The sequence below is a fragment of the Nesoenas mayeri genome (genome assembly GCF_963082525.1).
Source record: "Nesoenas mayeri genome assembly, chromosome: 11".
In the NCBI taxonomy this organism is placed as follows: Eukaryota; Metazoa; Chordata; class Aves; order Columbiformes; family Columbidae; genus Nesoenas; species Nesoenas mayeri.
In genome coordinates, this window is record NC_137563.1 from 15,452,352 (window position 1) to 15,475,029 (window position 22,678).

The window sequence follows — 22,678 nt, forward strand, 5'->3', positions numbered from 1 at the left end:
AGTGTTAGCCAGAGGAAAATCTGAAAACTTGCCTGTTCTAAGGTAGACACCTAAATATGATTTTCTCTGAAAATGTAATAATCTCATTGTCCTTAGTGAGAAACATGTGGAAATGTATAACAGTAGATACTTAACACTATTTATTTATAGGAAATTACTGTTTAATTTTACTGAGAAATAAGGTGATTGAAAACTTCTTTCACCTCATGCCAGCTTCATCATAATTGAGCAAACAATTGCTTAAAATCAGCTTGTCATTCTTGTCACACTTAGGAAAAGCAGTTCAGTTCAGTTAAAACAAGAAAGATAATTCTTCCAATAACTCCCCCTAGGCTTGCAAAGAAACATGGGGAAACTATTCTGGCTTCGATTTCACGAATACGTTGGAGCTTTGGCCTTAGTCTGAGCTCTTCCTCTAGGTGTAGAAGTCTAAAGAAGTGTTATCCTGCAGGAAACTGTACCTCAGGAACCCTGCATTATTTTAGATACAAAATACTAATTTCAGTGGCTGTTGTTTGAATTTTTCCAATGTGAACTTAAACCATCTTGTCAAACTTGTGGGTGTCTCCAGTGCTGCTGAAGCTCTTCCAGCTGCAGCAGTGGCAGGTGTGTGCAGGGCAGCACTGCTCACGTGCTCACACTGCTAACCAGCAAGACTGCCTTTTTTTGTCTTCACAATGGTTGAAGGAAAGATCTTGATGCATAAGTACAGAATTAATCCATTGGGGAAATTGTCATATATGTTTGCATGTACCCAGTTTTATGTGTGAAAGTGGGAGTTGTGTGAGAAAAGGCATGGTTTAGAAAAAGAAAAATGAAAACCCCAGCCTTTGACAAGCAGGAAAGAAATGTGGTGAGAAGGGGAACAAAAAAATTTTTGTAGCTGTTTGAAGGACCCTCGTAGCCCATAAGGGTGTTTAAGATGAGCTTAAGGAAGCCCTTCATTTTAATAAAGCACAAAATAGGTTTTTATCCCCAACACTGAAGTCATGATACCCTTGTTCTCTTTCTGTGTTGTTGTTTGTTTTGGTTGGTTATTTATGGTGTTGTGTTTTGGGGTGTTGTGTTGTATGTGTGTGGGTGGGGGGGTTTTTTTCCCCCTAATATGTGCAGAGAACCATAGGTAATGTAGTATCTGGAGTTTACAGAGTTCAAATGCTGTCAGTTGTCCACTTGCATTTCAAAGATACTTAATGGTATCTATGAAGTTAGTCTAATCCTAGACTATAGCATTTTAGTATTCTCTTATATTCCTAATTTCTGGCGTGTTAGGCTACACGTGTTTCTCAGTTCCTGCTGAGTCAGCTTGATTTCCCATAAATCAGTGGTGGGTGACATTATTTGTGGTTCCAAGCTTGGCCCCAGCAGACAGTGAGGCTGACACCATCACTGCCAACCTACACTGTCTGCCCCCACCCCTTCATTACAAGTGCTGTTTGCCATGTCTAGAGACTTAGGAATTGAGGCCTTACAAGATTCTTTAAATCCAAATGTTGCATGAAAAACTGAGCACTTACAGGGACCTCAGCTCAGCTGGTGATAGCAGACACTCCTCCTTCTGCTTGAGTTGTCGGTGCTTACCAGGGTGAGGACCTTCACAGGTCTTCATCCAACTGCTTTGTCTTTTGTGAGTGAATGCAGTTCTTTACAGATGAGAAGCAGTTAGTGTCAAAGCCAACAACTCACCTCAGGCTGCCTTTGAACTGTTTTCACTGTTTTTGATTGGACTGTTTGGGCATGCAGAAAGAATGAAAATAACATATTACTTGGTTTGCTACCTAACTAATGGATATTTGATGTTTCCAAGTCTTGTGAATTTGAAATGAATGTATTAGTAAAATCTAGGAGAGGTGATAGCAATAGATGAGTAGAGGAGACAGTGTGAGAAAGAAAATGGAGACGAACAAGGAAAGAAAGTGGAGGTACAGAGTTTCTATGGAAAGGAAAAAGGCATTAAAAATGGCAGCCCCACTGAGTAGATTGAACAGTGAGCACCCTGCCTTGTTTTAGAAAGGTTGGTGAGTTTATGTGGGTGTTTTTGGGGGGGATTGTCTCTCTTTTTGTGGGGTAATGTGTCTTTTCACAGTTCTCAGAAGCATGTTCTGCAGGTCATTTCCATTTTTCTTAGTCACTGCTTAGCAGTTGTGGGTTTTTTTGTTGTATCTTGCTCTGACGCTGGGATTGCCGGTTCTCCCAGATGCAGTGAGCTCAGTGCTTAACTGGTTAAACTGGTTTCTGTCGGTCTTTGGCATATCCAGAACCAGTTGGTGCGCTTGCAGCGTGCCCTGTGTACCGAGCTCCTACAGTGAGGCACAAGAACTTGCAGCCATTGAAATCTGGTACCTCATTAGCCAAGTAGCAAAAAGTGAGCTGTGCAAAAGTGCCTCCGGGTGCTAATGGGGGCTGGTACCTGTGTGGTGTTGCCAGGACGAGTGCAATAAATGAGCCGGTCAGGTTAACTTCTTCTTTTATAATTGCAGGTAGAAATGAGGCAGCCTATTTAAATTAAAATGTGAATTGAGACTTATTGCATTCCTGTTGCACCTTTTTCTAAACAGGAGCTACTTAAAGCTTTCTATTTTAGAAGCTTACTTTCAGAGATAATTCATCACTTGTTGACGAGATGTTTAGCCTGAAAAGCTCTTGCCAAAACTAAGACAGAATGAGAGCATCAAAAGTAGGGAAGAAAAATCAGTATTCCTTAACAGTTCAGCAAGGAAAGCATTCAGGTTTTTTTCCAAGATGGCTTTGTGTTTGTAAATTGTTACTATTCTAATATATATTTGACCTACTTTTTAAAAGCTGGAGAGAAATAATCTAATTCTGGAGTAGAGTTGAATCAATTTGTACATTTTGTACTGAATGGATGGGAGGTGGGGAAAGCTGTTTGAATGAAATATATCCCAATTAAGTTGCTCCAACACTTGCAGGAGAAGTGAACCCTTGAAGAGAAATGAGCAGCAGTGTAGCACATCCTAACTGTTGAAATGAGAGCACAAAATGCGGAGGGAAAAAAACAACACGGGTTTTTGAGGTCATGAGAACAACTAATTTCTTCAACTTAGTTGCAAATTCTGATATTAAGATGTTGGATAAAAGTTTTCAGAGGAATTGTTAAACATTCCTGCTGCTGTTCTCTATTATAATGCAGGGCTGGATTAAAAGTTAGGAGCACTTTTGTTGTAGTGGCTGAGTTACTGTAGCTGATACAAATTAAGAGTAAAGCAGATTTTCAAAAAACCCTGATAGTGGGCAAAACAGTGGAGACTCTTGAAAGTTAGAAAAGGTAGCAGCAGGATAGCAGGAGAGTTCATGCTGTTCACAATATGTTTCTTGCTGCCTTTCTGCCCATTTTCAACCCTTTGGCTCTGGTCGTTTTTCCTTCCTCACCTGGTCTTCCCCTTTCCGAATGTTTGCATGTTGTGACACACTAAGTATTGCAAGTCTCTGCTCTTTTAAGCAGAAATGCAGGTATGTAAATATTGTCATAATGTTACTGTTTAATCTGATTCCCCTAGAGAGGACATTGTTTATTTCTGCAGTGCTACTCTTCACCAAAGAAGTGAACCTGCACTAGACTGTGGTGTCTGCTTAATGTGACCTGTATGCATAATACAGTAACTGTAATATGTAGCTGGGCATCCATGAATTAGTAGTAATCTGCATGCAATTAGAACAAGCATGAGAAGAATGATCGCAGTGGAAAACTGAAAGTGGGCCTTGGAGTGGCTTTGTTTACTGTATACTTAATGAGTGATCAGGAGAGCCTGCATCACATGCGTCTTCTATGTAGTCTTTCCTTTTAAACTTCTTTAACTTCAAATTCTGAAATAATAATGCTTAGAAATCTAATTTGTCTATTCCTCCTCCTGCCACCCTTCCCGTGGAGCACAGGAAGTTCAGATGTGATGTATAAACATGTAACTGATGAGCCTATCCTCCTTCTCTGTAGCTATTCAATATGAATATTAATGTTACTTTTGACTGTAAGTTTCTATTTGTGGTATTATATGGTAATTGAGTATAGCTACTGATAGGGAAGTCTAATTCTTGGGTGTTTTTTTTTCTCCTTAGAGCACAACAATGGAAGAAACAGCTATATGGGAACAACACACAGTGACTCTTCACAGGGTAAGTTCATACAATTGGTTGTGTGTGCCTGACTCAGGATACTGGTGGCTTTTGAAAACAATAAGAGAGAACCAGATGTCAGGAAGTAAAAGAAAAGGAAACTGTCATATTCCTTTGTTTAAATTTAGAAGTGTTGTAAAAGCTCCATTTGATGGTAGCTCTATTTGTTGGCTTTCAGAGATGTCTGCCTACAAATAACCATGCCAGAAACATTAGATTACTTCTGTACATAACTGAAAGATGTTTGAAAGTGTTCCTTAACAATTATGCTGTAACTATACTTAAATGTTTTAAATTTTTATTTGCAGGGGTATAAAACAATGTAGTTAAGTATAAAGATGTTCAAAAGTGCCTTATTTGCTTGCCTCTTAAAATAGTGGCTGAAATTGATTTTTGGGTGGTCAGAATGTGCATCTAACAAAAAGGAACGTGTACTAGGAATCAGCAAAGAGGAAGACAGCTTTTTTTAGTTGGACTGTCTCTTCTCTTGTTCCAGTTACTCTTAAATTGATTTCTGATGTAGCTATTGTGAAGCTCTACAAGAGAGACAATAAGGAATGAGTTGCTGAGAGAAAGTCAGAGCATGGTGGGATGCCATTTCTGCCAGCAGCTTCGTATTTAAGTGACCATGGAATCATGGCCCAAATAGCTGTATTCATTGCAACAAAACGGAGGTGCACAAGAATTTCCTCACGAGCACGTTTTATCATTTACCCTCATTTCTTCAGTATAGAATCAAGATGTTTTAGAATTGTAGCATTGATCACATGAGTAGACCTTTGCAACTAAAAATGTGTACAAATAGATCAGCTGATCAGATAAAATGTTAATTCTCTCTACAAACCTATTTGTATTGATTATAATGAGTTTAATGTTGTTGGTTCAAAGTAACCATTTTAGTACCTGGTCTCTTTAGAGGGCCAAAAGGCTGTCTAAGAAAGTACCCTGTCTCTAATTGCAACCACATGGTGAAAGAACAGTATAAGTAAAACCAAAAATATATAGTGGTACTTGTCTATGTTACTCTACAAGCTTCCCACAGTTTTAGGTCAACAAGTTATTGATCAAGAAGTGCTATTTCAATGTGTAATTGCCCTTTATTTTCTCCTTGAAGCTGTCAAGTCATACCTGGGACCTGTGTAAACTTTTTCTTTACTCGTATTACTGATAAATGAGTTCTGTCTTATATTCAAAAGCACACAAAAAGTGCTATAGCAATACAGGGCTGGCTGGTAGGCTTGGTGATAGCTTAGTTTCTCTTCAAGGTGATATTATTCTGGTTAAGTCGTGATAAAGGATATAAGTGAAAGTGTGATTTGATTATACTTGTGATTATGACGTTTTATGTGCCAGACTTCTGTCAGCTGTACTGGTTAAACTGTTTTATTAGCTGAGTAAGTATCTCTCATTTAGATGTTGAAGACTGATGGCATGTACTGTTAATAACTTTGATAGCATTAATTAGCCAGTTAAAAACAAGCAATGTTTTCCATCTTCCAGATAACAAACCCAAAGCTTTTATGCTAACGTTATGAAAATTGGTGCTCAAAATATATCTTTAGTACTGGAAAGAGAATTTAGGAGAGTGACTACATTTGCTTGTTGAGTTTTTGATTTTGCTCTTTTTTTGTGACATTCTTGTAGTGGTAGATTATCAAGTAAATGAAATTACTGCAGTTTAGTCAGGAGGAGTGAAATGCATCCAGATCTCAGTTATCCTAAAAGTTACCTAGAAGTTGATAGAATTGGAACGGGCTCAAAATGCCCCTCTGAATGGTTGTGCGATATTTCCTGTGTGAGCTTAGCTGTTCCTCTTGGCTGAGCTACAGAACTGCTAGAGACCATCGACTGTCAGCCACACAAAAAACATTTTGAAGAACTGAACTTGTTTTCTCTAGTGAGGCACACTGAAAAATCCCTCTGATTTTGGCTTAGCTGAAGGCAGTAAACTGGCTGTGAATGATGGAATTAATGACATTTAACACGTGCTACATTTCTACAGGGGAGATGCAAGTCAGGCTTCCCATTGCTGGCTTCCTGTTCTGTTGACATGCCTGCCAAACTCTCGGGATTCACCAAACTTTCTTGTACGTTTTAGCAGTGTTTGCCTTCCGAAGTGAGGCTAGACAAATCATTGGATGTGTCTGATCCAGAATAAATCTGTCTAAAACTTGAAGTCCCCATGGGAGAGGCTGAGAATCCAGAGTTGGTGTCAGTCTAAATCTTTTCACATGTACCTGTTTAATGGCAAGCATCTGTTGTCCATCCAGGTGCCCCAAATAAGCTATGTAACTGTGCTTTCTTTTTCCGTTTTAATTGGTTTTTATTAATGGCATTTGGTCAAAACTATTCAATGAGTAAGGAGCACTAACTTGTGTTATAATGAGCAGCCTTAAAAATAAGAGGGAAATGAAAGTTGTTTGTTAGGTGATGGCTGTGTATGGTGTGAGAATACTCTTCACTACATTTATTCCTGTTTTGAGTCTCATTTTTGTCCTGGTGTTAATTCCAGCACTGACAATTTTACTTTATTTTAAGCCTGTGCTGTTCTCCGCTCTAACTCCATTGTTCCTGTGTCTGGCAGAACAGGATAGGATCCCTTTAACTCTTCATGGGTTCCGTGAAGGTAGCCAAAACTGTAAAAACAAAAAGCAGTTTTGGGTAGTAATCATCAAGTTTTAGGAAAGTAGACAGCATTTGTATGCAGTTTCTTTCTGAAGCAAAGCCAAAAAAGGCACATGAGCAGATACTATAGAAGGTATTCTGTCTCTGTAGTTACTGACATGTCAGTGTCTGAGGAACTAAACATCTTAAAAAAGTATTTCTCCATTGTTATAGGGGGCAGTTACTGATTTCTAAACCAATTGATGGCAACTCAGAAGTGTTTTACACACTTTTAAAAGATACAGGTTTGGTCCTGTAATGGCCCTTTAAAAAGGGGGAGTATGCAATATAAACTTTGGAAGATAAGCCAAAGGAAAGAAGAAGGGAGTGCTTTACACAGGGAGTTCTTGTTGAAGATTGCAGCTTTGCTTGCTTCTTTTGAAGGGTTTCATTCTGACCTTTACTTTCCAGAGACGTCATTACAGATTAGGGGCAGAGTGTACTTAATCCCACTAGTTGCAGTATACTTTGTGGTTCGAAACATCAAATTTTTTTTGTCTTTTAATCAATCTGTTTCAGGTATCTTGGAGAATCTGCAACAGTGCATATAAACAGTCTGACTGTGCTGTGATTTAACGCAGTAGTTAGTGAATTCCAACACTATTGTCAAACAACTTATTAGAAACTTCTTCTGGGAGGAGAGGCTTGAACTTCTAACCAAGAGTTTTTGTTCCCTTTCTTTACTATCCTTCCAACTTCCTGGGATGCTAGTTAGCTCTTAAGAGATGGAGCCAGTCTCAAGTTCTGTTAAAGCTTATCAGGTAGCTACAGTTTCTTTTATTGAGAGACCTATTTTTATATACCTAACTGCCAAGGACTTCAAGGAGGAACCGTGCACTCCGTATGTTGTGTTGGTTTCTTCATACTGGGAACTGAAGTTCTGTGTGTCTGTGTTAGATGTGTCTCCTTCCCCCACAGAATGGAAACCAGGTGTGTACACACCTTGCTGCTTCTCCCTTGCTGCCTCACTACAGGAGGGCAGAATGCTACACCTCTTTTTTTCTTGTGTTGTCAGTGCAGCATCTGACAGGTGAATTTGTGGTGTGGCAGATTAAAAAAAAAAAAAAGGTAAATTTTATGTGTTTATATGTAGAATAATCTGTAGTGATAAACATTTTGGTAATTCCAGACATGTCTAGGAGCTAGGTTCAGTTTTTTGAGGGTAGTTCAGTTTATCGTTTATCTCTTAACATGATGGTAGGCAGCAGGATAAAATGAAAAGATTTTCCAGCTTAGGTTTGCTGGAAGGATTTCTTATTTGAGCTCTTAAATTTTCAAAAAGATTCCGGGTTTGATTTTGAACGTTCTAATTTGGAGTATTTCTTTAGACTGTGATTTATGTTGTTAGAAAGCCTTTAATAGAACTTATGCTCTTTTCCGACTGCTGTCTGTATGTGAGACCATGGTGTTTCATGGCTTCTTGGAAAAAAAAAAATGAAACTAGCCATCTTAATACCGGTGATTTGGTTTGCAAATCTACTCTAAAGAAAACAGAATGGCAAGCAGCAAGATAAGGGTTACAGTGAGTTTCTGCATCTCTCCTGGCCTTAGCCTGCTGATGGTGTTTCTTTACATGAGTGGAGAACTCTGATAATTTCTTTAGTTTATGACGTAAGGAAAGATAGAGGATATTCAAATGAAGTTTGACTTGATTGTCTTTGTTACTATCTCTCTTCTCCCTTTCCTTTCCCACCCAAATATGGCGCAAACGGAATTCTGTTTTTTAGAGTAATGGAAAACTGAAAGATGAAGCAGTGGCATGAGAAAGGGGAAATATTACTGTTTTGAAAGGAGCGTTTGTTACATATTTTCATAGGCTATTACATATTCTCTTTGTTGACTGTTTAAAACATAAAACTGAAAGAAAACCTCAGCTCTGGCAATAAGTCGTCATTGTGATCCTTTAGACCGTCCTTCTGCATGGCACAGGCTTTCGCTTAGTAATTCTTGCATCCCAGCTGTGATTTCTGGTTATCTGGCTGGAATGCAACTCGAAAAGATGTCCAGTCTTCCTTTAATGAATTAAGATGGATGTAAAAGAACCAGTAAGGCGTACCCTTCCCACTCCTCCACACTTGCTAGACCAAGTTATTTTCTTCATACCTGGCAACAGTATTAGCTAACTGTTGGAATCAGGTTCTGAACAGTGAATCTCCAAAGCTTTGTTTTAATACTGGATGGTCTTTACTCACTGCTTACAGTCTAAAGCTGAACCACCTTTTTATGACCTCTGTTTTGGGGAGAAATAGGGAACAGGTTTTTTGAGCAGTAATTACTGTCCAAAAAGCTGAACATCATGTGTTTTACAGACAGATGCAGACTGCCATGTTGCGTCTGCTGTCACTGTAAAGTTATGAAACTCATTGCTAAAGCTGGGTCATGTTTGTCAAGAAGTCTGAAAAAGAAAGAGATAATCCTGCCAGCATGGAGTGTGTGTTGTGTGAAAAGGGGAGAAGGAATTGACTGAAACCTGATCTTTGCCATCAAGTGACTGTATTTTGTGTAGTGCAAAATTTCAAAATAAATTTCTGAGCAAAATACAACATATAAACAGTAATACCCATCTGACAGTGTTTTATGGGCAGTTACGGAAAAGCTAGACATTTTGCAAATCAGTTATGGTTAGAAAGCTTCTTTCCCACCCTCACTGCTTCCAGGCAGAAATGTAAGCATCGTTGTTGTATCTTCAGATATCTAACAGGAGTAACTCTTCAGAGGCATTGACCTTGCTGGAGTGGCAGGTCACCCTAGAGGGAAAAGATTGAAGCAAATTACTTTTGTTAAGATGCAGATGATCTGCAAGTGCTGACAAGGTTTTGATGTATTTAATGGTACAAGTGATCTTCGTATTATTCCTAAGAACTGAGCCTGCAGTCATACTCCTGTGTGCTGCAATCCTGTCAGTCGCTGAGCTAAGTGAGGTCAGGCTGGGTAAATACCATAATGTGAGACCTGCAAGTGTTGCAGGAATTGATATGGGTTTGAATCAGTATTGCAAGACAGTGGTGTATTATGTTGTGCTCACTGAAGACTGAGGTCTTACTGATGACTACCTGAGGCCCAGGCCATAAAAATGCAGATGGGAGTTCTAATATTTTGCTCTAGGGAGAGATTGGGTACTTAGTCTGAAACTCTTTGCCTTCTATAAGTGTGTTTTAATTTATTTTTAATCTCCTGTTCTTGGATTTCATGGTTCATTGATCCTTCTTTCTTCCTAAAAGTTGTATCTATCCCATAGGACTGTCTTGTTTTGTGTTTGACACAAGAAAGTGAATTGTGACTGTGTAAATATTAGAAAGTAAAAATACTTCTCTCGTTACATTATAGGCCCCTGGATTTGGATTTGGTATTGCAATATCCGGAGGCAGAGATAATCCTCACTTTCAGAGTGGTGAGACATCAATAGTTATTTCTGATGTGCTGAAAGGAGGCCCAGCAGAAGGACTACTACAGTAAGTGCCAAACCATACCCTGATTCTGATTTGGGGGCATTTGTTGAGTGGTAGCTTAACCTCCGAATTGTTTTGCTCTCAAGATGTCTATTTGTGTAATAGATTTATAATACAGATAGTTTGATCAGGGACACCCATTCCCCAATATTTTCCTCTTGGCATAAAGTATTTATATTGTGCATTGTGATGTTTTTCATTTAGAGAAAATGACCGTGTTGCAATGGTTAATGGAGTTTCAATGGATAATGTCGAGCATGCATTTGCTGTTCAGCAGCTGAGGAAAAGTGGGAAGAATGCCAAAATTGTAAGTGAATGTCTTGAAGATTTAAGCTTATTTAAATTCCATAGTTACAGAGCAAAAGTGAAGTGGTGTGGTGTCCACTATGAAAGACATACATGATGCAGGGTACTTGAATAATACTTATGTGATGCTTCAGGTTTAAGTGATGATCCTGACACATTTATCATGTCGGTCATGCAGATTTTTTTTGGTTGTACATGCTGATGTTTGGGTAGTGTGGCACTGGCTAGTTCAGACTGCTTTTCTTCATGGGAAAGTTCTGAGTTTGCCAGAAGCTCGATTCTCAGCTTTGTTTAATATTTCTTTGCTTTCTTGAGTGCACTTCTATCAAATTTTTCAAAGGCTGGTGTATGCTACAGGACTTTACCCGTTGATCGGGCACTAACATAGTTCTTTTTATGCTTAGTAAACAGTTTGCCAAAATAAAGCATAATTACCTTAATTCCTATAATTTTGTAGGCTTATTCATTGTGGTTGGCTTTTGAACTTTGCAAAACACAATAGGTCATCACTAAAGGGTAGTAATCCAGCTTTCTGTAGAAGTTTGAGATTTATGTTACAAAAAGTAGAATGCCCATGCACAATGTTTAACCATTTCTTATTTCAGGAAAACTGACTTCCAAGGCTTTCAGAAGAGCTTTTGTGCTGACAGATTTCTAGTGCTGTTGTGTGCTTTAATACAGTTTTTAAAATTGTGTAATGTTTTGCATTTGTAGATTTAGCAATTCTTTAAAGTTTACATGAAACAAAATGTGTGGTGAGCTGTGCAGGGCTTTCAATATCTTAAGTATTTGGTGTGCATATATTTGGTGTGCATATTTATGCAGAGAAAAGCACTTAATGAAAACTTTCATGGTATAACTGGGTTCAGTTCTGTAACATAGCAGATAAACCTCTGAGCAGGGCTGGGCCTTGCTCTGGAAGCAGCTATGTTAGTGCCAGCCAACTTTGAACTTGGAGCCGGAATGTTCCCCTTCCGCTGTGGTTTGCATAAACACGGCTTGGGAAGATGGGGAGGCTTCAAAGTTGAGGAGAATTGCTGTCAACACACTGAGCATACGGTAGATTACATGTTAGCACAAGAAATTTTTAGCAGTGCCAGTAACTAGCTTGTGGGTTTAAGCAAAGAGGGAGGGCATTCAAATGTGCAGCTCTGAAGACAGAATATCTTGTTATGCTACAAAGGCTTTTGCTGCTTTTACAGAAGCAAGAAGGGACTAAAGCAGCTGTAAACCCTCCCCTCAAAAACAGATTTCTGGTACTATGTATTGATGAATCTCCTGTATGAATTGGATAGAATTTTAAAATATGGATGCAAGAATTCAGAGCATCCACAAATAATCTGTGTGTTTTCTTTTGAGTTTGGGGATTACCTTGGCTTTTGACACTTACTAGCACCATTAGCATTACGCAGCCAGTGGTCAATATCTAATGTTTGGTTGTAGACTATCCGAAGGATGAAGAAAATTCAGATTCCGGTGGCTCGAACAGAACCTGACCCAGTGTCTGAAAATGAAGATGATAGCTATGATGAAGAGATACGGGATCCAAGAAGCAGCCGTGGCGGTCCAAGTGCCAACAGAAGGCATGAGAAGAGCTGGGTAAGAGATCGAAGTGCTAGTAGAGAGAGAAGCTTATCGCCGAGATCAGACAGAAGGTCGGTTACTTCCAGTCAGCCTGCAAAACCTACCAAAGTAACCCTGGTGAAATCAAGGAAAAATGAAGGTAACTTGGATGTAATTCTCTTGTTAAGACTTTTACTGGTTTTTAAAGTCCAACTGCTTTAATCAATGTTTTGTTAAGGGCTTGATGGACTGTATGAACAGTGCTGTTAACGGTTTGCCCATTTTACCAACTGAAAACTTAAAACCTGCTATTGTATTTCTGGTGGTATTTTTAATATTCCAAAATACATGTGCTTAATTAAGGGTAAAGTATTATATCATGTAAACAAATCCCAACTGTGCACCTGACAGCTGGTAGTCAGTGGCCACATACCTTCCATGTACTTCGGTTGAGTGTCCGGTGTGTCTGTGTTTGAAAGGGGGGAAATTGTAGGTAGCTTTTAATTTATCTATTGAACAACAGCTATGATTACAGGCAGGGTCAGAAAAGAGATTGATACAATGGTAAATCCATACAGTAATTCCACTACAGCCCTTCATGTGCCAAGTTCACTCTCCGCTTTGTGTTTCCACTGTAATTGCTGTATAAAGCAGTGTTGTAAATCTTCAGCTACTTACCTCATTTCTTTACTGTAGCTTCATGAGTCTTTTTCTTTTATTGCTGTTATATAAAGAGTATGGTCTACGGTTGGCAAGCCACATATTTGTGAAAGAAATATCCCAGGACAGCCTGGCAGCAAGAGATGGCAATATTCAGGAAGGAGATGTTGTACTCAAGGTATAGTACATTGTGGTGGTGTTTGTTCAAGGGAAACTCTTCGATACAACTGTTTTTAGAATTAGTTCTCTCTTAATAGCATAATTATTGTTAGTAGAAGATCTAGCTTTTTAAATGAAATAATTTCAAATAATGTCAATAATTTCAATAATGTCAATAAATGGAAGTGTAAATAAACCTCTCTAATGAAAGGAAAAGTATAAAGTGGGGGTTTTTTTGTTTTTGTTTTTTTTAATTTGTTTTTTGGTATTATTCCCCAGGCCTTACTCAGATAAATAGTGCCCACTGCAAGTGCATAATATAAAACATGTTAGATCAAATGAGATGAAATGTTGTGGAATTGTGCTATTGAGCAACACTAGAACTTGCCTTTGGGTTAAATTTTGATTATTTTTTTTTTGTAGAAATCAATATACCCAGGCATTTTTAATTTGTGCTAACAATTTCTGTTTCAAGATACTGCTGTAAACACGGTGGTGCAGAGAAACATACCGTTCTTTATTCTGCTGAGTATAGCAGTGCTGGTTCAAAAAAACATAATTAATATTTTAAAAGTTTTTTATTAGTGGTAGAGGCTGTATCTTTGCAAAATGAAAATAATTTTCTAGATCATAATTTGGATGAGCCCAGTAGTCTTCCATTGTATTGTGGTAATTTTATAAATATCTCTAGCTTTTTCTAAGTATCATCAGACAGAAAACAGTATCTTTATTGGAGATGCACTGTTTGTGGTTTTTTTACTTTCATTAAGTTTATCTGCTTTTTTCTTACTCTGTTCCAGATAAATGGCACAGTGACAGAAAATATGTCCTTAGCGGATGCAAAAACACTAATAGAAAGGTCAAAAGGCAAGTTGAAGATGGTTGTTCAGCGAGATGAGCGAGCTACGCTGTTGAATGTTCCTGATCTTTCTGACAGTATTCATTCTGCTAATGCTTCAGAAAGAGATGGTGAGTATAATAAACCTCATTTTCAAAGGGAGAGAAGAATTCCCTGTGGTGTGAAGATGTGAAATACATAAGTGGGATGAAGGGGGGTGGGGGGAGAGAAGAGTTAGGAATAAGATTGTAATGTGAGTGGAACTCTTGTTTGAATATGATTGAAATCCACACCTTCAAAAACAGTAGTGAAGAAGATAAGTTTTCCTCTTCTTGCAATTCTTCTTTCAGGAATATTGTTTTTAAATAATAAACATAGGTTGAACATTTTCATAAAAATTCTTTGCAAAAGCTTATTTCCATTTGAGCAGGTCATGCCACCATTTTAATTACAATCATTTCATGAAAAAACAACTTTTATTTAACAGACATTTCAGAAATTCAGTCGCTGGCATCAGATCATTCCAACCGATCACATGACAGGCCCCGCCGCAGTCGTTCACGATCTCCTGACCAGAGGTCAGAGCCTTCAGACCATTCCAGACATTCTCCACAGCAGCCCAGCAACAGCAGGTGATGGCAGCATTGTATTATTTTTAAATCAACTGTTTAATGTGACGTATAAGTTATAGGAGTGCTTGAATTTATGTGGCGTGACAGATGTGATGCAGAACTGTGGTGGTAGTAGTAATATTTCATGCATTCTCTCAGAGATGCAGCTAATAATGATCTAAATTTTCTTAGGCTTAAGGAGAAAATGAACCTTTAACTTTTGTGTTATCCCTTAAAAAAGAAAATCTTAGAGCATGATTATATGAATGACAGTGTAAGTTCTGTAGTGATCTACATTGTTGAAGCCTATTCAATTATATTTTGGTTGTAGAAAGCAGTTATTTACAAGGATATTGGAGATGACTAGTAGCACAGTTCATATTGAATGTCCGGCCTGGGTAAACTTGTTGAAATCTTGCTTTATTTAGGCATAGGCTTTTTATTTTCCTCACTAACTTTCTGTAAAAGTTAACTAATGTTTCTGATCACATTTAATACCTACAAAATAAGGTGTATTGCACAGCAGATTTAGCTTTTGGAATGTAGTTTTTAATATTTGAACTTGATAGTGGGATGTTCATGATAATTCTGAAGTAGGTAAGTCTAATTTTATATGAATTTTTAACTTTTTCTTCTGCTGTGTGAAACTTCAGTCTTAACAACAATAATCTGTCCTGTTTGACATATCCACAGTTGGAAATAATGTTGTAATTTATTGAAATAGAATTTCAGTGTTGGATTTTAGAGTCTACTAAATATTTGTAAGAGAAAAGTTTACCTTATGAGCGCTCATAGAAGATGGAGCAAAAGTTCGGCTTGATCTGTCACACATTCCAAATTTGGAGGCTGTATCTGAAGATGTCTAGATGCTGTCAAAAATTCTGAAAAACAAATTGCAGCTGGCTCTTCCATAAAACTAAGATGTGCCTGATTTGTTATTAATAACTTTTTTTTTGCCCAAGGGGAAAATGCCACTTATACCTTCAAGTATTTTAGAGTCTTTTAAGAGTTATTAAAACTGCAAGACGGATCTTACCTGCATGTGTACCTGGTTAGGGTTATGGATTACAGACGTTTTTGCTTCTATTCCATGTATGCTGTTTGGAGAGGTCACAAGGTGTGACAGTTTATTTTTAAGTAGGAACCCCATTATTATTAGGGACAGCTTTAAAGTATGGTACCAGGTGCCGGGATGCCCTGATTCTTCATTGGGTTTGAAGTGCACACTTCATAGCGCAGTAAAATAGCTGTGAGAACTCAGGCAGCTAGAGTGTAAGGAGAGCTAGCTCAGATTTTACCAGCCATCTTCCCATTTCTGAGTTCTTTTTGCAGCATCGTAGAATGGTTGAGGTTGGAAGGGACCTGGAAATGTCACCTTGTTCAACCCCCCCACTCTGCTTGAGCAGGGCCACCTAGAGCCAGTTGACCCAGGCTGTCCAGTTGCCTTTTGAATAGCTCCAAGGATGGAGAGTCCACAACCTCCCTGTGCCACCTGTGCCAGTGCTTGATCACCCTCCCAGTAAAGAAGTGTTTTGCAGTGCTCAGAGAGACCCTCCTGTATTTCAGTTTGTGCCCTTTGCCTCTTGTTATGCCAATGGGCACCACTGGGAAGAGCCTGGCTCCATCTTCTTTCATAGAATCATTTCGGTTGGAAGAGACCCTTAAGATCATCAAGTCTGACCATAACCTAACTCTAGCACTATACCATGTCCCTGAGAACCTCATCTATAGATCTTTTAAATGCTTTTGGGGATGGTGACTACCACTTCCCTGGGCAGCCTGTTCCAGTGCTTCGCAACCTGTTCCATGAAGAAATGTTTCCTAATATCCAATCTAAACCTCCCCTGTTGCAACTTGAGGCCATTTCCTCTCGTCCTATGGCTTGTTACTTGGCGGAAGAGACCAACATCCTCTATGCTACAAAGTTCTTTGCATCCTCCCTTCTGGTAGTTTGTTTATATATATTTATGCAAAATATATATAAAAAATAAAAGATCCCTGTGAGCCTCTTCTTCTCCAGGCTAAACAGTCCCAGCTCTCTCAAGCCTTTTCTCACAGGAGAGATGCCTTCACTATTTTTGTGGCACTTCACTGGACTCTCTCCAATACATCTATGTCTTTCTTGTGTTGAGGAGCCGAGAACTGGACACAGTCTTTCAGGAGTGGCCTTGCCAGTTCTGACCAGAGGGGAAGGATCCCTCCTGGCCCAGCTGGCAATAGTTTGCCTGAGGCAGCCCATGAGACCACAACATGGTTCTTTGCTGCCAGGGCATGCTGCTGGCTTCTGTTCAACTTGGTGTCCACCAAGGGTCCCACGCCTTTTTATGCCAGGTTGCTTTCTGGCTGGGTAGCCTCCAGCACATACTTGTGCATGGGGTTGTTCCTCCTCAGCTGCAGGACTTTGTGCTTCTTGTTGCACTGCATGAGGTTTCTGTCAAACTACTTCTTCAACCTGTCAGGGTAGTTTTAGCTGTGGCCTATCACTTTAGGGTTTCTACAACTGTAGATTTCTGTTTGTTCCAGAGTTTTGTCGTGGCTTTGCTCTTAATGGTTAGTAGAATCCCATTATTTAGAAAGCTGAAAGGTCAGCCATAATTTTTTCCATCTTGTACTAGATGGATTTAATTCCTACTTTCATAAACAGGAGCAAGCACAGTGAATGTAGAGAGCCCTTTGGCTTTTTATCCCTCTGGTGTCTGAGGAAAAATAAAAGTGAACTGTTACCTCGTTTTTACTTTCTCCATATTAAAATAAATAATCAGTTGGCCAACGCAAGGCATTCTTCAGCTGGGGAAGACCATAGCTCCATAGCATTGATTTTTGAAGGCAGTGTTGGAAGTTCAGAATCAATTGGTGTTCTACAACATCTTCCTCATGTCTTGATGTGGCTGTCTAAGCATGTGCCATGAGTGGAATCACGTGCTGTTTATTGTTGAGTGTTTTAAGTTTGAAAATGGTGGGGGTTGGGGATGGTGTGGTTGGTTGGTTGTGGGGGCTTTTTGTGTGTGGTGTTTGTTTTCAGTTGTGGTTTGTTTCCCTCTCCCCGGCTCTCTTCAGGAAGGAGTAAAAAAAGACCCGGCTTCCGGAGCTGGAGTTAAAGCATAATGGTAATCAGCTATTAGGAATGTTCTACTGGACAGTTCTGAATGTCAGTGAAACTGTAGATTTCCCTTCTTAGATATAGCCTTAAATTAGGAGACACCTAAAAAAAAGTTGACTGAAGGTTCTGAGCTCTCTGTCAGGTTTAAAATGTATTGACACGCATTTCTAATGCAGTGTGAAAAGGGCACTTTAGAGGGAGCAAAAAAAAAAATCTATCACAACTGAAACTATGGCAGACTTACCCTAGTGTTAGTGCTTTCCTGTCCTGTTAGAGTGGTTTAGGTAGATGGTCACTTCCTCCCTGTGGACTGTGCTGTCAGAAGAATTAAATCCTTCCTGAGAGGGAACTTTGAAGTTATCTCAACTCTGAATGCATCCGCTATATCTGCTTTATGAACAAGAGCTACCTTGGCGTGGATTGACTTCCTGTTGGACATGTCCCTCTCAAGATCAGAAAATCTGGGCCCTGAGCCATGCAAAGAAAAACATGTTAAAAGGAACTTCTCTTTGTAGTGGTTATTTGTACAAGCTCAATGCTGCTCTAAGATCTGCAATTTTAGTTGCAACTATTTGATTTTAGAAAATTGGCTGAAAAATATAGAGGGAAAAAAAAAGCTTGAGAACAACAAGCTGAAGAAAAGGAGCAAAAAGTCCTCAAACTGAGCTTAAGGAGGATAAGAAAAATGTATTTAAGATAATGAGTCTTTATTTACACCCTGTTCTACCGAGTGTGTGTGTGGAGAGAAATTCTAGGGGAATCCTCTTTGTTCTTTCATACAACCTTAACTACAGCCTGATGCTTTTAGGTACACGCTAGAGTACAGAAATCTGCTAACAGACTTGGCTTCAGTATTGCTTTGGGGTCTGTCACAGTCATCAGTGTTGTCCATCTTTCAGTATTCCACACTGGTGTGTGCACCACTGTGCCTGCGTTTTTCCTGGATCTAGAATTTCCATAATAATTGCAATTTGAGTGTTCTGTCAAAACGTTAATTAACACTTGTTTTCTTTAGGCCAGAAGTTCACAGATGTCTCTTGAAGAGTCTTTCTAAAACTCAGATTTTCATTACATATTCTTTTTAATTTACTAATAAAGAGGACTAATTATACTTGTATATTACTTTTCACTTGTGGAGGATTGCAAATTATCCATAGTCAAGCTTGAAAAGAATCCAGAGAACAAATTTTATAAATCTGCAGATACAAATAGATACTCAGAGCCCTGGAGACCAGCTGATAGTGAATGAGGTACTAGGTGAAATATAAATATATCCTGGCTTTGAGGAGCAGCTCTCTGAGCAGACCATGTTTTAAAGGTTTTTAAAAGATGCAAATAGTTTTAAAGATATGCAGAACTGTTTAGGTGGAGGAAAAAAATCCATCCTAAAGATAGAATATTGTTAACATAAGGTAAGTTTGTATAATCTGTTAAGAGCTGTACTTTAGAATGAGCAAGAGGTCTCTGCACCCCTAGTTGGAGAGTACTTGGGGTGACTATCATATATTGTTTCCTGTCTGTCTGGTCTTATTGCTGGCAGTAACAAGTTGTTGAGCTAGATAAGCTTTTGGTGTGACCCGTCCCAGAAAGTGCAGGCAGGCCCACCAAGGGCCATCTCTGGGTTTGACCAGTTTAAAGAACCCCCCTTGGGAGCCCTGTCTCCTACTCTGCCTTTCTCACCTGGGTACTGGAACAGCAAAAAGGTCTTCTGATGCGTTTACTGCTTCAGCCTCAGCAGGAAGAATTTAAGAGCTTGAAGAAATCCCTTAGAGATCATAATTTGTGGAAGGATGAGGTTGACAACTTACTGCAGTTGTCAATTTATGTGTAACGTGAGGGATTTCTTGTTCTGTCCAGTTTCAAAACAAGGTGGGCAACTTGAATATAGGACAAAAATCAACCCTATTTGGAATGTACTTAGGAAGATGCCTCTAGTCTTCTTATGCTAAATAGTTGAGATGTGCTAAAAATACATTTGGAAAGAGCCTGCAGCTTCATATTCTTTAAAAAACTTTTTCTGTGCAAACAAACATTCTGTGTGTGTTGCAGACAATCTTTTTTTGTTCTGAAGCAATAGCCAGAGTTGATGGCACTGGTGTGTAGCTGACTCTGCATTTTGTGGCCTAAGGTTATTTAAAAATGCTTCCGCTAGGCATAGTTTAAAAAAAGGGAGGAGGGGGAAGTGAGGTAAAGGGGGCCCTGACACAGCACAGATGTTAGACAATAGTGTCGCAGTGCACACACTGAACAACACTTTTTTCTCTTGGCAAGTGCAGCTGTTGGTTTTCAACAAGTTTCCATCACCTAGAACCAGCGGCAGCATCAAGTTGTTTCCTGTATAATCTTGTAATGTGAAATATTCATGGCTTACTGGACAATTCAAGCAAAACTAAGAAAAATTCTGCTCTCCTGCTGTTCTGATTTTCCCCTTTTGTTCTATCACAGTTGTGTTTCTATCGGCTTTTTACCATTTAAGCTTTGTCTTGAGTAGAGCTGACCTTTTGCCAGCGTTTTGTTTGGCAGGGTGGATTTGCTTGGAAACAGGTAGAGCGGGCTCATGGGAAAATTTACTGTAATATCTCATTAACTAGTACTCATTACCTAAAAATCTTTGGACAGGGAGGTGAATTAGTTGCAGCTTACTGCTATGGGACTTATTTTGTTTGTGAGACACTTAGTATGCATTTAAACAGCTAAATATATATCTGTTTTTAATGAGCCAGGACTATCCTCAAGAGAACGAGGAATCCAGTCACTTCAGGCTAGTGCTAGAAGTAAAATATGTAAACTTTTAGCTTGTGCACGTAATTTTATGTACAAATCAAAATATGATGGAAATCTGAAAGGGGAATAAGAAAATTTATTGGTGAAGTTTGACAACAAAATGGAAGGAAAAATACTTACTTTTAATTTTGCTAGATGTAATGCCTTTAGTGCTATTTTAATTGACTCTAGAAGCCCTCCAAAAGGGGATTATCTGAATAAAAAAGGTACAAATAAGGGTTTAAAAAAATAAATAAAAAAATCAGGGTGCTGTACTTAATTGTAGCAATGATATGTAACAAGATGGTTTTTTGTAATGCAAGGCTCCCTTGTCTTCCCAGATTGCTGTGATGATTGCAGTATTTTTCTATATTCTTCTTAAACAGCCTTTAAAGCTGGCAGAAGAAAGTACTGAAAAAAACCCCTAGTATGTCTTGACTGAACAGCTTTGTTTCTGATGTTTCAAACTTCACATTGCTTTAGGAAAGCACATTCTGCTTGTATTTAGATGCTTAGTATTTCTTTCATTCTTTCTGATGCATCTTGGATGAGTAGATTTGCTGGACTCTCTTTTCCTGTGTTATACTTTCACGTCAAGTATCAGTTTTGATTCAAATAGCCTTTACTCTGTATAATGGATACATTGGTACTCATTGTTGCCGAGTAGCACCATCTAGCTGTTGGTAGTGAAAAATGTCTCCTTTTTTTTTCCCCCCAGTACAGACCTCTCCTTAGTGAGAGGAGGTGGACTGGTGCCCACTCACCAACCTTTGAGGAAGTACCTCTTTTCCACCCTTGGCAATTAAATCTGATATTATATAAAAACATGTGATTTGTTTGTCTGTCCTCTCTCAAATACTTTTTATATCCTTGCTTATTTGTCTGGTCCCAGGAACAGAATAGATATCTCGAGCAGCATACAAGCTTGTTGGTTTTTTTTAGAGTGTACATGTTCTGCAACATGTCCCTCTTCTTTCTAAACAGCCGTGTCTAGAAGTCCTTTATTACATTAAGATAGGGACAAAATGGTCAGATTTAGACTATCCCATTATTAACAATTCTCACCATTTCTAAGAGCAAAACCTTCTTAAATAGTAATTTCTTACCCACCTAACCTGAACTTACTGAATGGATGTATGTAGTCTTCATAGACCAAAGTCACAGAAACAATTCTACATGCAGAGTGTAATCTTTTTTTCTAATACAGTCATCGAAGCAGAGAAGAGGAGAGAATAACTAAACCAGGAGCTATCTCTACACCTGTAAAGAATGCAGATGATAATTCTAAAACTATGGAAGAGGTCACAGTTGAAAGAACTGAAAAACAAACTCCACCACTCCCAGGTAAAAACGATAAAATCTATTGATTATGCATGTTGTTGAGAATGAATGACCAGTAAAGACTTTAGGCCATTGCATATTGTGGAATGATTTCTAAAGTCTTAATACCATCTAAGTCCTAATTATTTTTATTTCTGAATACAAACAGTCTTTAACTGTAACCCCATTTATATCTTAAAGTTTCAGTCCTGAAAACCTAAGCTGTGGGGGTCTTCAGTGTTTACAGCTGTATTTATAGATGATGGTCAGTTTTGTCCTGATTCTCAAGCAAGGTTAACATCAGACATTTATCTTCTGAGTCAAGCAGTAGACTTGTTCTTATGGCTTACTGTAGCAGACTGTATTTAAAGAAGGATGTAGTTAAGCCTGTTTAGAACTACTGTTCCTAAGACACAACTCAAACCACGATGACATTATTTGTTACTGTAGCACTTACTAACTACAGTTATGGAGCAAGAAGGCATTTTGATAAGTGCGGTACAACTAATGAGACCAGAATAAGATTTTATTCCTTCTTTCCAAAAGAGAAGGATAAGCTTAATGGCAACAGAGAAAAGCCAGTTGGTGTAAAAAAGCAAAACAAACCAAAAAATCTTTCTCATATTTAAATGACCTAAATGGACATTTGAAATCTTTTGATATCTTAATAGAACCAAAGCCAGTGTATGCACAAGGAGGTCAGCCAGATGTGGATTTACCTGTCAGTCCATCTGATGGTCCTTTACCCAATTCAACCCACGAAGATGGAATGCTTCGGTAATGTAATTTTAAACTTTATTTGTATCAGCCTGGTCCCTGAACAAACAGTTTCTGCCCAAGATGATGAATAACCTGTATAAATGGTCTGATGTAAAGTGATGGCATCATGATGCTTCTATTCAGAAATATTAGGATAAAGACTTTAGGTTTATTCCTGAGTCTTGTTAGCACTTACATTGTGTAATACACTATTTTAGAATCTATTAATTTTCTGTGGAAACGAGCGGTTACAATGATAAACGAGTGAAAAGAAATCGCAGTGTTTCTCTCTCCCTGGGCACCCCCATCCCTCCTGCCACATCCCCCTCTCCTCCAGAGAGAGCAAAGACACTGT

The 22,678-nt window shown here is 38.7% G+C and overlaps 1 protein-coding gene across 3 annotated transcripts in view; it reads left to right on the forward strand.

Moving 5' to 3' along the window:
• The window catches only part of TJP1 (tight junction protein 1), a gene marked incomplete at both ends in the record, with an annotated part of 154,091 nt that overhangs the window by 109,126 nt on the left and 22,287 nt on the right, over positions 1-22,678 (forward strand). For all 3 annotated transcript variants that reach the window (XM_080350892.1, XM_080350893.1, XM_080350894.1), the window contains 9 exons: positions 4,075-4,131; positions 10,123-10,247; positions 10,449-10,551; positions 11,994-12,273; positions 12,848-12,951; positions 13,733-13,901; positions 14,258-14,402; positions 21,452-21,588; positions 22,236-22,341. In XM_080350892.1, coding sequence (XP_080207018.1) covers positions 4,075-4,131; positions 10,123-10,247; positions 10,449-10,551; positions 11,994-12,273; positions 12,848-12,951; positions 13,733-13,901; positions 14,258-14,402; positions 21,452-21,588; positions 22,236-22,341 — 1,226 coding nt within the window. The remainder of the gene's footprint in view (positions 1-4,074; positions 4,132-10,122; positions 10,248-10,448; positions 10,552-11,993; positions 12,274-12,847; positions 12,952-13,732; positions 13,902-14,257; positions 14,403-21,451; positions 21,589-22,235; positions 22,342-22,678) is intronic.